The sequence below is a fragment of the Myotis davidii genome, unplaced genomic scaffold (assembly GCF_000327345.1).
Source record: "Myotis davidii unplaced genomic scaffold, ASM32734v1 scaffold733, whole genome shotgun sequence".
Taxonomy (NCBI): Eukaryota; Metazoa; Chordata; class Mammalia; order Chiroptera; family Vespertilionidae; genus Myotis; species Myotis davidii.
Window position 1 is genome coordinate 3,028 of NW_006284956.1, and position 13,083 is coordinate 16,110.

Here is a 13,083-nt window from a genome sequence, read left to right on the forward strand (position 1 = left end):
AGGTGACGGGGCGGCGCGGGCGCGGACACTCCCGCCGGGCCGCCTGCCATGAACCCGGATTATTACCGCGGCGACCGGTCAGTTGATGGTGGCGCTACCCCAGCGCAGGATGAACGGGACGCAGGGTCAGACGTAGAGGAGGATGTACATGCGCAGCACCCTGTGTCAGGCAGGGGAAGTGTAGACCGTCACTCAGGGGGATTGGCGACACGACGTCTGGGGAGCTTTTCCCTCGCATTCTGTGAGACCTGTCTTATGTTGGAGTTGTACAGACCCTGTCACCAGGTTTAGGCTTCAAACCCTGGGGTACAGAATTGTAAGTTTATAGAGAACTGCTTTAACAATAAGTAGGGATAGTCTGTTATTTACAAAATCACCGGGAATTAACTTCTGATTGGGTCCCATTTCAGATATTAGGCAGTTCTTGGCAGTTTTTGGCTGAGAAAATAGGCCAGGCTTTTGATATTTGACTATGCTTCCCCATTCCCAAAATGATGTCTTACTGGAGAAATGACCATTTGCAAACTGAAGATATTCCTATTGAAATCGAAAGTTTGCGGGCTATCATCTTGCAAAAATTATATCAGAATTTGGCTTTGAGCTGTTCCAGTGTATGAAATAACAAAGCACATGTCATTTAAAAAGCTGTTGTTGCTTAGTAATACAGAGTTGTACTGGATTTTGTGTATAGCATTTCAACATATTTGGCCTATTATATATTTTTTTCTGTTTAGTTAGTGCTAATTTAATTTCTTTCAACAGTATTCTGTAGTATTGGGAGTAAAAGTATTTTGTTAAACTCATTCCTAACTTTTATTATTTTTTAACTTATTGATTGATTTGAAGAGAGACATCTCATTGTTGTTCCACTTGTTTATGCATTCATTGGTTGATTCTTGTATGTGCCCTGACTGGGGCTTGAACCCATAACCTTGGCATATTGGGATGACGTTCTAAGCAGCTGAGCTACCGGGCCCGGGCCAGACATATTTTTTAAACTGTTTAATTTGCTTCCCTGTTTGTATCATCTGTATTGCACAATGTTAACAAAATAAAGCTGGGATACATTTCAATAAGTCAGCTATGAGTTTTGGTAAACACAAACTGAAACAAACACATAGGAATGATAAAGATGGCCAAATTTTCTTTTAAGAACTGATATTCCATATATTTTGCTTGATTATGCATGTGCAGAAAATTGTCCAGTTTTTTTTAAGTGGTAGGTCTAATTGTTAGAGATTGTATTATTGACTGTTCTCTGACATGTCATTAATATATTCATGTATTCAATAAATATTTATTCAGAAAAAAAAAAACACCAAAAAACCCCCAAACAAACAACAACCAAAAACCAGAGAATAGACTGACAGCTATCAGAGGGGAGGGATTTCGAGGTGCTGGGTAAAAAAAAAGGTGACAGGGTTAAGAAAAACACGTGCTCACAGACAACTGTGTGGTGATTACGGAGGGAAAGGAGAGGATGGCACACAGAAGAAGGTAGGCAGGGATAAATGGTGGGCGTGCGGAGATTGGACTTGCGGCACACAGATGATGTGTTGTGGAGTTGTGCACGTGAAACCTCTGTGGTTTTATTGATGGGTGTCACTCCAAAGAATTCAATACACATTTTTTAAAATTCCCAGGTGTTCTGGAGCAGAAGATTGCTGCCAGCTGCCAGGGTGATAGGTGTCCAGAGAAGCGTAGCTAGCCAGGCCTCCCCTCCGAACACCTGCACAAAAAGGGGGTCAGAATTCAAAAAGGACCGGGATTCCTCCCTGCTGATCAAATCTTGTATAAGTAAACCATCCATTCACTCGTGCAATCACCCAGCACAAACTAATTCAGGACCTGAATGTGCAGACGCTGGACTAGTCAACCATGGCTTTGACCACAAAGAGGGAGGATAATGCTCCATCTCTCAGGGAGCAGACATCCTGGTGGAGAGAAGCATATGATAAACACACAAATGAATGATATCAACTCCATTCACTGAAGAGGGCTAGGAGTTGCAGAATGCTTTAGAAGATTAAAAAAACCACCCTGGCTGGTTTGGCTCAGTGGATAGAGCGTCAGCCTGCGGACTGAAGGGTCCCAGGTTCGATTCCGGTCAAGGGCATGTACCTTGGTTGCGGGCACATCCCCAGTGGGGAGTGTGCAGGAGGCAGCTGATGGATGTTTCTCTCTCATCGATGTTTCTAACTCTCTATCCCTCTCCCCTCCTCTCTGTAAAAAATCAATAAAATATATTTTTTAAAAAAGAAGATTAAAAAACCACACTTGGTTGCAAACATAAGGAATATTCCTGTGGGTTTAGTGTGTAAATGGAGTGTTTAAGCACTCCACAGCCCTTTGCCCTTGACTTTCCTTGCCCTGTAACTTGTAGTGTCGTCTCCCTGCTTTAAAAACAAACATTGGTTGTAGAACTTCCAGGCTTCCCCCATTCTGGGTGGGGTAGCATCTGGCCCTGCTCAAGCTCCCGTGTGGCCTCAGTTGGCAGCACGGATGCTCTGCACCACAGTTTCCCCCTCCAGCCCTAAACCATTCTAAGTGCCTTTAGGCTGGAAGCCCAGGACCCTCTTCTTGAGTTTGGCATTTTGGGCTGACACTGGCCATCACCATGGGAGATAGCCAGAAGGACCCCTTCTTCTGCTCAGCAGGCCCCCACTCTGGGCTCCACTCCTGGGCCTCTCTGATGAGAGCTCTGTTTATAGAAACTAAATCGCCTGCTTAATAAACTCAGTTTATTAAAACTAACTAAATCATCCTCCCGAATAGAATTCTTGACCTGCCCATGGTTGCTGCCCTAACCACATCTCTGAGGCAAATAGGACAAGGTTTATTGCTCCCATTGTCCAGATAAGGAAAACTGAGATTTAATGGATCAACCAACAGAGCCACTCATTTCCAGGGCCTCCTCCTCCTAGAAGCCCTCCTCACCACCTGGGTCCAGAAGTAGGGTCTCCTTGGTCCTCCCCCAGACCCTGCACTAAGGCTCTTTGGGGCACTCAGTGGGATGCACTATAGGACCCTTCTGCACACTCAAGTTGACCTAGGCTTCTGTGCCCAGGGCACTAGGACCCCAGGCCCCCCTGCCTCTGGAGATAGGCCCTCCAGGGCTGCCTGCAGGGGATAAGCCAGGCTATTTTTTATCACTTCCTTCCTCCCTCTCAAGCAGTGGCCACATCAGCTATTTACATAGAATTGCCACCTCAGCCTCAACCAGGACAGTTCAGGTCACAGAAAGGGGAACTGAACTGCAGGCCTGGAAGGTAAGAAGCCCCCCTTATTACCCAGCACTGCCTCCCACACCAGGGGTTCCTCCCCGGTGGTGAGGAGGCGGGCTGTCAATTCTTACTTCTATGCCCACTTTTGCTCTCCCTTCTAGAAGATGGGGTTGGGTGCGGGCATTCACTCTGAGACACCTGCTCCTTGGCTAAGTCAAGATTCACCGGTTTATTCAACGAATAGTCATTGGGAGTCTGCCATGTGCCAGGCCCTGGGGGTTGGAAAGAGCTTGCCTTCGAATGAAATCTAATTATGTGGTTGTGTTTGTGGGGTGGGTGGGGGGGGGGGGGGGGGGGGCAGAGTGGGAGGAAGGCAGTGAATCAGGCAGAAAACTGGGGCTCATGAGACCTGAGTTTGAGTCTGGTTTCTCACACAGGCTACTGTGTGACCCTGCACAAATCTCTCTTGTCTCTGGGCCTCAGTTTCCCCAAGCCTGGCTGAGGGGCTTGCAGAGGGAGCTCCTTCTGGGTTCCCTTCCCGCCCCCACCTCAGTATCCTTGTGCTGGTTTCTACATCGTGTACCACATAAGGGTTCACTTCATCATGGCGAGCTGTTTGGAATTGGTGGGATGAGGTGTGGTCTGTGAAGGCCACACCTTTGGCCTAACCCCAGGCTTAGGCAGGGAGGCTGGGAACAGTCTTTCCCAGCCCTACGGGTGGAGGACCAGGACTGTAAACCCCCACCTCCTGAAGTCCTGTCCTCTTCCGAAGCCACCCCTGCTACCTCCACTACTGTCTTGCCTTCTGAGTGTTCAGTGAGGGTCAGCCAGGCCTAAGCTGGGCCCAGTTCAGTTCCTTTCGTCTTCACAGCTGCAATTTCACAGGTCAGATACCATTGTTCCTATGGTACCCGCTGGTTCTTGGGATGGGGTGCAGGCTACCCGACCCTCCCTCACCTCACAGCCGCTCTCCCCACAGCCAGCCTGCACAATGCCTGCCTGGGGAGCCCTGTTCCTGCTCTGGGCTGCCGCAGAAGCCACCAAGGACTGCCCTCCATCATGCACCTGCCAGGCCCTGGAAACCATGGGGCTGTGGGTGGACTGCAGGGGTCGAGGGCTCACCTCCATGCCTGCCCTGCCAGCCCACACCCGCCACCTCCTGCTGGCCAACAATAGCCTTCGTTCTGTGCCTCCCGGTGTCTTCGACCACATGGTCCAGCTGCAGACACTCGACGTGACACAGAACCCCTGGCACTGTGACTGCAGCCTCACCTACCTGCACCTCTGGCTGGAGGACCACACACCAGAGGCCCTGCTGGACGTCCGCTGTGCCAGCCCCAGCTATGCCGCCCTCCACCCACTGGGCCAGCTCACAGGCTATGAGCTGGGCAACTGTGGCTGGCAGCTACAGAAACCTTGGGGCTATCCATGGGTCTGGTGGGATGTGGCACTGGTCGTTGTGGTCATAATGGGCTTGGCTCTCTTGGCAGGTCTACTGTGCACTGCCAGAGAGCCCCTGTTCCTAGGGTCGTTCTTCAGGCCAAGTGGCCAGGCCTGAGCCCCTGTCCAGGCTCCACCAGCCCTGATCAGCCAGTTCCACCAGCAACTTGAAATAAACTGGCTGCTCAGCCATTTTGTCCAAACTCAGATATTTTATTTTTCCCTCTCAGTACCTTCTGGAAACCTGGGTTTATTTTTTTTTTTATTACCAGATAGCAATTGGTGCTTTTCTGTCCCCCAAGTTCCTAGTAGAATGGGCTGTCCCACTTCCTTCCAACCAGCCACCTGCAATTCACAATTTGGACATCCAGAGCCTTTCCGCAATGCCTGCAGGTCCCAGGACACCAGTTCTCACACCCTCCCTTCTCTAGTAGTATCAGCTTCCCACATGGACCATCCTAGGCAGCCCAGGCCAATTGCACATCAAATTCCAAAAATAAACCAAAAACAGCTTTATCTCACAACACAGCAGTGAAAAGACAGGAAGTACTGATGGGGGCCTGGTCATCTCTGCAACAGACATGCACTGAAAGGCACTTCACCATTCCCAAATGGCCTTGGCGCTCTGGCCCTGAGGCCAGCTGGGCTCGCCTGGCCCCATCTCCCGCACTAGTTTCTCTCTCCTTTATTTCCCCTCTCCCCGCTTCTTCAGAAACAAAACATCAGAGTACTCCATTTCTCGTGGAAAAAACTCCCCTCCAAGTGCTGACATCAGACACCTGCAAACTCTGGGGTGGCACTTCTACCCCATTCAACAGATTCTTCAAACAAGACGCTTCCCTCCCTCAGAGGAATTCTGGTACCAAGCAGTGAAATCAAACTTTTCTCCGCTGTGCATGCTCACGTTTAGGTCTGTTACTGGCCAACCCAAATCAAATGTAAGTACACCACGGTCCCTCCCTCTAGGAGTTCCATGGGGTGGTCCCATGGCTCAGAAGGTGCCTCTAGGAAAGCCAAGTGAGCATAGTGTGCCACTGAAAGGCACCGGTCCACAGCGGTGAGGCTGAAACAGGCCCCCAAACTGAGGATGAGGGATGGACAGTAGGGAGTTGTGGTCACTGTGGCAAATCAGAGAGCCCATGTTCCACCCAAAGAGGTCCAGCCAAATGCTGCCGTGTGGAGATGTGGACCTAGGTGCCCTGTATTCCATTCTTCTAGAGAGACTGGAAATCTAGATGTTTATGTGAAATCTCTGAATTTGTCAACTTTTGGCAACTAAATGAAAATTTTAATTGTTCTATCAATAGGGCAAATATAACACATATTATCAACTCGACAGAGTCCACAGCTGAGAGTCTGTAATTCGACAGAGTCCACAGCTGAGAGTCTGTAATTCGTCTGCATTAGGCATCGGCTGAACCACTGCTGCTAATGACAACAATGGTAAAAGATGGCATCTACTGATTGGGCACATTGTATGTGAAGCCCCTTACAATGCACCCTGTAAACACCCCGAGGGGAAGGTACTGTTCTCCCTGCAATGTATGGAGGAGACCACAGCTCCAGGGGCCCCAGCGGTCACTTCACAAGAATGATCCCAGACAGGTACTGTTCTCCCTGCAATGTATGGAGGAGACCACAGCTCCAGGGGCCCCAGCGGTCACTTCACAAGCATGATCCCAGACAGGTCTCCTGCCACATCTGAAAGTGCTCCCTTAGAAACTTCCTGGGCCCTCTGGAAATAAGGCTCTTCCGCATCCAAGTCCCCACATGGGATGTCCATAAATTCTGCCACTTCTCCTTCCTGGGGCCAACGTGTGCAGCCACAGGTCTGGTGCAATGATTATTATAGGCCTTGATCCTGTTGACTGAGCGGCTTGGTCCAGTGAGAACCTGTGAGGAGCCTGACAAGCCCAGCGTCACCAATGCAGGTGATGATTCCCCTGAGGGTAGAAGCCGTGAAGGGAACCTCAGTGGCCAAGCAGGCATTTCCCAGGTGAATAGAGAATGGACACAAGAGCCCTGGGAAAACCGCCCACTGGGGGCGCGTATTTACCATTTCCATCATCCCCACGTCCTCTATTTCAGGCCAGCAAGACTTCCACCACAGAACCACCCACCCCACAGCCACCACCCCCATCATCAATGTCTCCCCCCATAGCTGTCCCCTTTAGGGCACAGTCAGCCACCGAGCCAGCTCTCCATGGCCACTCACACAGTCTCCCCGCCCTACGGGCCAACCCAGTACGGAGTCACACTTGGGATGTCGCGTTAATACCACCCTTCGTACCCATCGCGGCCCGCACACCAGCATCACATCTGCCTCCTCTCCGTTCTCTCCATCACAGCCATAGACATTAGCCCCATGAGTCGACACTGTTCCCCACTGCCCTTCCCCCATTTCTGCTGTCACCACTAGCACCAAACAACCGTGGACCTTACCCCATTATAAGCAAAATGCCAGCTCTGTCATTGACACCAGCCTATCCAAGCAGTCACCATGACATCATCCTCATGATCATTTCCTTCACGAATATTTTCAAAATCCAACTCCACATGGAGAATTTGCCGAGGTAATTTTTACTAGCTGATATGACAACCACCACACCTTGCTTACCCCAATTGAGGTTTGCTCCCTCCTTCCTCATACCTTGGTAGGTTCAGCTGTTCACCAGGAGGCCTTCCACAGGACTCCTGGCCCCTGCTGAGCCTGTTTTCTTGGTTCTGCTCAGAACCAATCCTCTGCTGGCCTCCTGCCTTCTTCTGTCCCTGGGTAAGCAGGGACAGCGAAGAGGAAAGTGCACATGCTCACAGCCAGGCCTAGAAATGTATAGATGACTTTCAGAAGAAATCATTGTTTCAAACCCCAGTCACTGGCAACACCCTAACTGCAGGGGAGGCCAGGAAACATAGCCTTCCACTGTGCCCAGTAACAGGCAGCGGGTGAGCATCTAGCAATTGTCAATCCCGTGTAGTCTAAGGTAAAAAGTGCCTGGTCAGAAACAGGACACGCTATAGAAAGGGCATTTGTGACGTGGTGGGTACTCTTAGGGGGCACACGCTGAGTCGTGGCCCTGAGACACAGCCAGACACAGCTCCTAACACAGTGCCCATCTCGTGTTTGTTTGTTTTTTTGGATTGTATTTTTATTGATTTCAGAGAGGAAGGGAGAGAGGGAGAGAGAGATAGAAACATCAATGATGAGAGAGAATCATCGATTGGCTGCCTTCTGCACCACCCCCCTACTGGGGCGGGGGTTATGGGGGACCAGGCCCGCAACTCAGGCATGTGCCCTTGACCGGAATCAAACCTGGGACTCACTCTTCAGTCTGCAGGCCAATGCTCTATTCACTGAGCTAAACCAGCTAGGGCCATCTCGTGTTTTTTACACACATACTTACCCACACATCCTGTGAACAAAAATGAGTGTACACACACACACACACACACACACACATTATGGGGGACCAAGCCCGCAACTCAGGCATGTGCCCTTGACCGGAATCAAACCTGGGACTCACTCTTCAGTCTGCAGGCCAATGCTCTATTCACTGAGCTAAACCAGCTAGGGCCATCTCGTGTTTTTTACACACATACTTACCCACACATCCTGTGAACAAAAATGAGTGTACACACACACACACACACACACACACACACACACACACACACACGCGGTCTTCCAAGGACTCCATGCTGACCCAGACAGGATCCCCACAACTCCCGACACTTGGGATGTTGCATTATTTGGAGTTGTAGGGCATGCACTCCAGCCCCTGTGTGTGTGCGAAGATGGCAAAAAGCAGAAGGTAGAAGACTCTGTCCTGGCTCAGCTCTGCCCAAGTTGGGGAACAGCGAGTCTGTGGCCTGGGGAACCTTTCAAGAACAAATCTAACTTGGCAGACACCCCAGCCTCTGATTGTCAGCTTCCTAAATGGTTTTGGAATTGAATCTCATTTTAAATCACTCTGGATAATGAGCAGTGATCACATACACTGCAGGCTTGAGGAAATATCTCAAAGTCTTGGTTAAGTTTTTTTATATAGGTCTCTAAGAAAGTGGGTAAAACAAACAGCGCAGGGCTAAACTGTATTACTTTTTAAAAAATATATATTTTACTTGTGTTTCACAGAGAGGAAGGGAGAGGGATAGAGAGTTAGAAACATTGATGAGAAAGATCCAACAGCTGCCTCCTGCACGCCCCCTACCGGGGATGCGCCCGCAACCAAGGTACATGCCCTTGACCGGAATCGAACCCGGGACCCTTCAGTCCACAGGCGAATGCTCCATCCACTGAGCCAAACCTGCTCGGCAATATATTACTTTCTTAATTACAAATTTTAAAGCGGTACACCCTCTACCACTTCTAGTGGCCACTGATATCACTTTGTGTTAGGAGAGATTTGAGGCCAGAGCTAAGGCGAGGATTAAGGTTAGGCCTAGGGTTGGAGATAGTGTTAGGGTCAGGGTTAGAGTTAGGGTTGGGGTTAGGGCTAGGATTATGATTATGATTATGATTATGATTAGGGTTAGGTTTAGGTATAAGGTTAGGTGTAGGACTAGTACTAGGGCAAGTATAAGAGTTAGGTTTAGATTTAGGGATAGGTTAGGTCTAGGGCTAGTTTCAGGTTTAGGTTTAGTGCTATGGTTAGGGCTGGGTCTAGGAATAGGGTTAGGATAAGGTTAGGGTTAGGGTTCAGCTCAGGATTAGCTTTAGGGGTAGGATTAGGATTCGAGTCAGGAATAGGGTATGGCTATGGCAAGGGCTAGCAATAGAGTTTGGGTTAGAGTTAGGGCTAAAGGCTATGGTTAATTTTAGGGCTAGAGCTAGAAACAGGGTTAGGGTTAGGGCTAATGATAGGGATTTTACTTGGTCTAGGATTAGGCTTAGAAAAGGTGTTAGGACTAAGGCTAGGGTTTCAGTTAGGGTTAGTTTAGGTTTAGGGTTAAAGCTAGCATTGGGGTTAGATTTAAGATTAGGTTTAGGGTTAAGGCTAGGGTTAGGGTTAGGTTTAAAATTAGGTTTAGGTCTGGATGCATGGTTTGAGTTAGGTTTTTGGCTAGGTTTACGGTTATGGTTAACTTTAGGGTGGGTTCAGGTTAGGGCTAGCATTAGGGTTGAGGATAGATCTAGTGTTAGAGCTTGGTCTAGGGTTAGAGTTAGGTTTAGAATTAGAGTTAGAGCTACGGTATCGTTAGGGTTAGGCTACAGTTAGGATTATTGCTAAGGCTAGGTTCAGGGTTAGTGGTAGGTCTGTGGTAAGGGTTAATTATAGAATTAGGACTGATGAAGTTAGGGTTAGGTTTAGGAAAATGTTTAGGGCTTGGGCAAATACTAGGGTTAGTGTTAGGGTTAAGGATCAGTTTAGTATAGGTTTAGTATTAAGGTTAGGGTTAGGGCTAGGATTAGTGTTACAATTAGGCTTGGATTATTTAGGTTTAGTATTAAGGTTAGGTTTAGGTCTATGGCTAGGATTAGTGTTAGGGATAAGGTAAGAATTAGGGTTATCATTAGGGCTAAAATTAAAGCAAAGTCTAGGGCTAGATTTTGGATTCAAGTTAAGGCTATTATTAGAGTTAGCATTAGGACTAGGGTATAGTTAGGGCTACAGTTAGAGCTATTGCTAGGGCTAGGTTCAGGAGTATGGAAAGGTCTACAGTTCAGGTTAATTACAAGGATAGGGATAGCGTTAGAACTAAGACTAAAGTTAGGGCTAGGTTTAGGAAAGTGTTTAGGGCTAGGGTAAAGGCTAGGGATAGGGTTAAGGATAAGTTTAGGGCTAGGTTTAGGGTTAGTATTAGTGTGGGTTTAGAATTAAGGTTAGAGTTAGGGCAAGTGCTAGTCCTAACTAGGACTATAGTCCTAACACTAATTTTAATGCTAACCCAAACCCTAGGTTGAACTTTGTTGCAGCTCCAGCTCTGATGCCAGGCTGTCTGAAAGCAGGTCTCTGGGGTTTGTTTCGCTTCTATAATTGAAACATAGTTGCATTTCGGAGCTGTTGCTTTCAGGCTCAGAGCCGGGTGCAGCAGGTGGGGAACCTTGGCTTCCTCCATCGCCAGGGCAACCAAGCCTCATGTTCGCTTCAGCTGCGTGGCTGCCAGCCGCCATCTTGGTTGGTAGTTAATTTACATATCGCCCTGATTAGCCAGCCAATGGGAAGAGTGTCGGAGGTATGGTTAATTACCATGCTTGTCTATTATTAGATAGGATATTTATCTTTAAGTGGACCCACTTTATACCATCCTGCGGGATAGGGCCTAAACTGACAGTCGGACATTCCTCTTGCAATCCAGGACTGCTGGCTCCTAACCGCTCACCCACCTGCCTGCCTGATTGCCCCTAACCATTTTGCCTGCCTGCCTGATAGCCCCCAACAGCTTGCCTTATCACCCCTAACCACTCTGCCTGCCTGATCGCCCATAACTACTTGCCTGCCTGCCTGATTGCCCCAACCACTCTGCCTGCCTGCTTGATTGCCCCTAACCACTTGTCTGCCTGCCTGATGCCCCTAACCAGTGGTGGGCAAACTTTTTGACTCGAGGGCCACAATGGGTTCTTAAACTGGACCGGAGGGCCGGAATAAAAGCATGGATGGAGTGAACTAATATAAATTCAAAGTAAACATCATTACATAAAAGGTTACGGTCTTTTTTTTCAATAGTTTTATTCACTTCAAATGGGCTGGATCCGGCCCGCAGGCTGTAGTTTGCCCACGGCTGCCCTAACCACTTACCTGCCTGCCTAGTAGCCCCTAACCACTTGCCTCCCTGCCCCATAGCCCCTAATTGCTCACCTGCCTGCCTGATCGCCCCTAACCACATTTGCCTGCCTGCCTGTTCTCCCCTAACCCTCCCTACCTTGGCCCCTGCCATGGTGGCTGTCGTTCGACTGTCTGGTCTAATTAGCATATTACACTTTTATTATTATAGATGGGGATCGTTTTAAGGCTAGGTCTACAGTTAGGGTTGTGGGTACAAATAGGGTTAGTTACAAAGTTAAAGCTAGGAGTTGGTGCTAAGCGGCTGAACCCTTAGGGGTGGGAGGAGCATCTGGGCCCGCCCCCTAGCTCAGTAGTGGGTGGCAAGCAGAGGAGAGAAGAGTAAAGCAAGGGGGTCTCTTTCACACCTTTTCCTTCTATTTTTTAAACAATGTTATAAGTATGCCTTGTCGAAACAAGGCCACCAAAAATTTTGGTTGCCTCCCAAAAAAAAAATTGGGAGAGAGAGAGATACCTGTTAACCTTCTAACACACTCCTCAGGTAAAAGCAACTCCCTTTACACTGATGGTGGCTAGTTTCAGTTTTTGAATAAAAATTTCCAGCTTATTCTGTAAATAGCAGTCTATTTTCAGAACATATAAGTGGAAGAAAATTTTAAGTTACTCCTTTTTCAGCTTGAATTTACTCGAATATCATTTTTTTATCTAGCTTCATTTACATATATGCAAATTTTACTATGGCGGTTTACCAGTTCTAAAATAAGTGGTGATAAAATTCCAGGGTATATTACAAAGGTAAACAATGGCTGTAAATTAACTGAATAGTCTATGTCTATGGGAAACCCAAGTTGAGTCACTTGATTCTTTCAGGCTCCTGTCAAACCCCATTTTTTCCTTTTCTCTTTTTGCATTTCTTCATCACCATAGTACTTTTCTGTTAACTCTCACGCAAGGGTATTTTTCCATTGATTTTTATTTTTTATTTATTTATTTTTTATTGTTTTATTGCTTAAAGTATTACAAAGGGTATTCCATTGATTTTTAGAGAGAGAGGAAGGGAAGGGGAGAGACACACAGAGAGAGAAACATCTATGTGACAGAGACACACATTGACAGGTTGCCTCCTGCACTCGCCCTGACCCTGGCCGGGGATCAAACTTGCCACTGAGGTACTGCCCTTGACTGGAATCAGGCTGACAGTCCATGGGCAGACGCTCGCTCTTCCCACTGAGCCAACCTGGCTGGGGCCACCATAGTACTTTTATTTATTCTATTTTTAAAAAATATATTTTATTGATTTTTTACAGAGAGGAAGGGAGGGGGATAGAGAGTGAGAAACCGATGAGAGAGAAACATCGATCAGCTGCCTCCTGCACACTTCCTACTGGAGATGTGCCCGCAACCCAGGTGCATGCCCTTGACTGGAATCGAACCTGGGACACTTCAGTCCGAAGGCCGACGCTCTATCCACTGAGCCAAACCGGTTAGGGTTATCCCCTTATGATCTTGAGGACTCCCTCTCCCTCAGCAGGCTGTAACTATAGAAGAAATGGCCTCCATCCCTATTCCATAAAATGAAAAGGCTGGGATATTAGATTTGATCAAATAATAGAAACGATACCCTCTCCCCTAGGAAACTGACCTTTAGATCATTTTGCAACTGACATTCCTTTCCACTTAGACCACATTCCATTTGC

At 48.0% G+C, this 13,083-nt stretch overlaps 1 protein-coding gene across 2 annotated transcripts; it reads left to right on the forward strand.

Moving 5' to 3' along the window:
• Positions 1-3,180: 3,180 nt before the first annotated feature.
• Positions 3,181-4,868, forward strand: GP9 (glycoprotein IX platelet). Of its 2 annotated transcripts, XM_015558434.1 has the most exons (3): positions 3,181-3,269; positions 3,997-4,109; positions 4,204-4,868. In XM_015558434.1, the coding sequence occupies exon 3, from the start codon at positions 4,216-4,218 to the stop codon at positions 4,780-4,782; it is 567 nt and encodes a 188-aa protein (XP_015413920.1). In that variant the 5' UTR covers positions 3,181-3,269; positions 3,997-4,109; positions 4,204-4,215; the 3' UTR covers positions 4,783-4,868. The 2 variants fall into 2 exon arrangements, with proteins under 2 accessions (XP_015413920.1, XP_006755308.1); XM_006755245.2 differs by lacking the exon at positions 3,997-4,109.
• Positions 4,869-13,083: the final 8,215 nt, after the last annotated feature.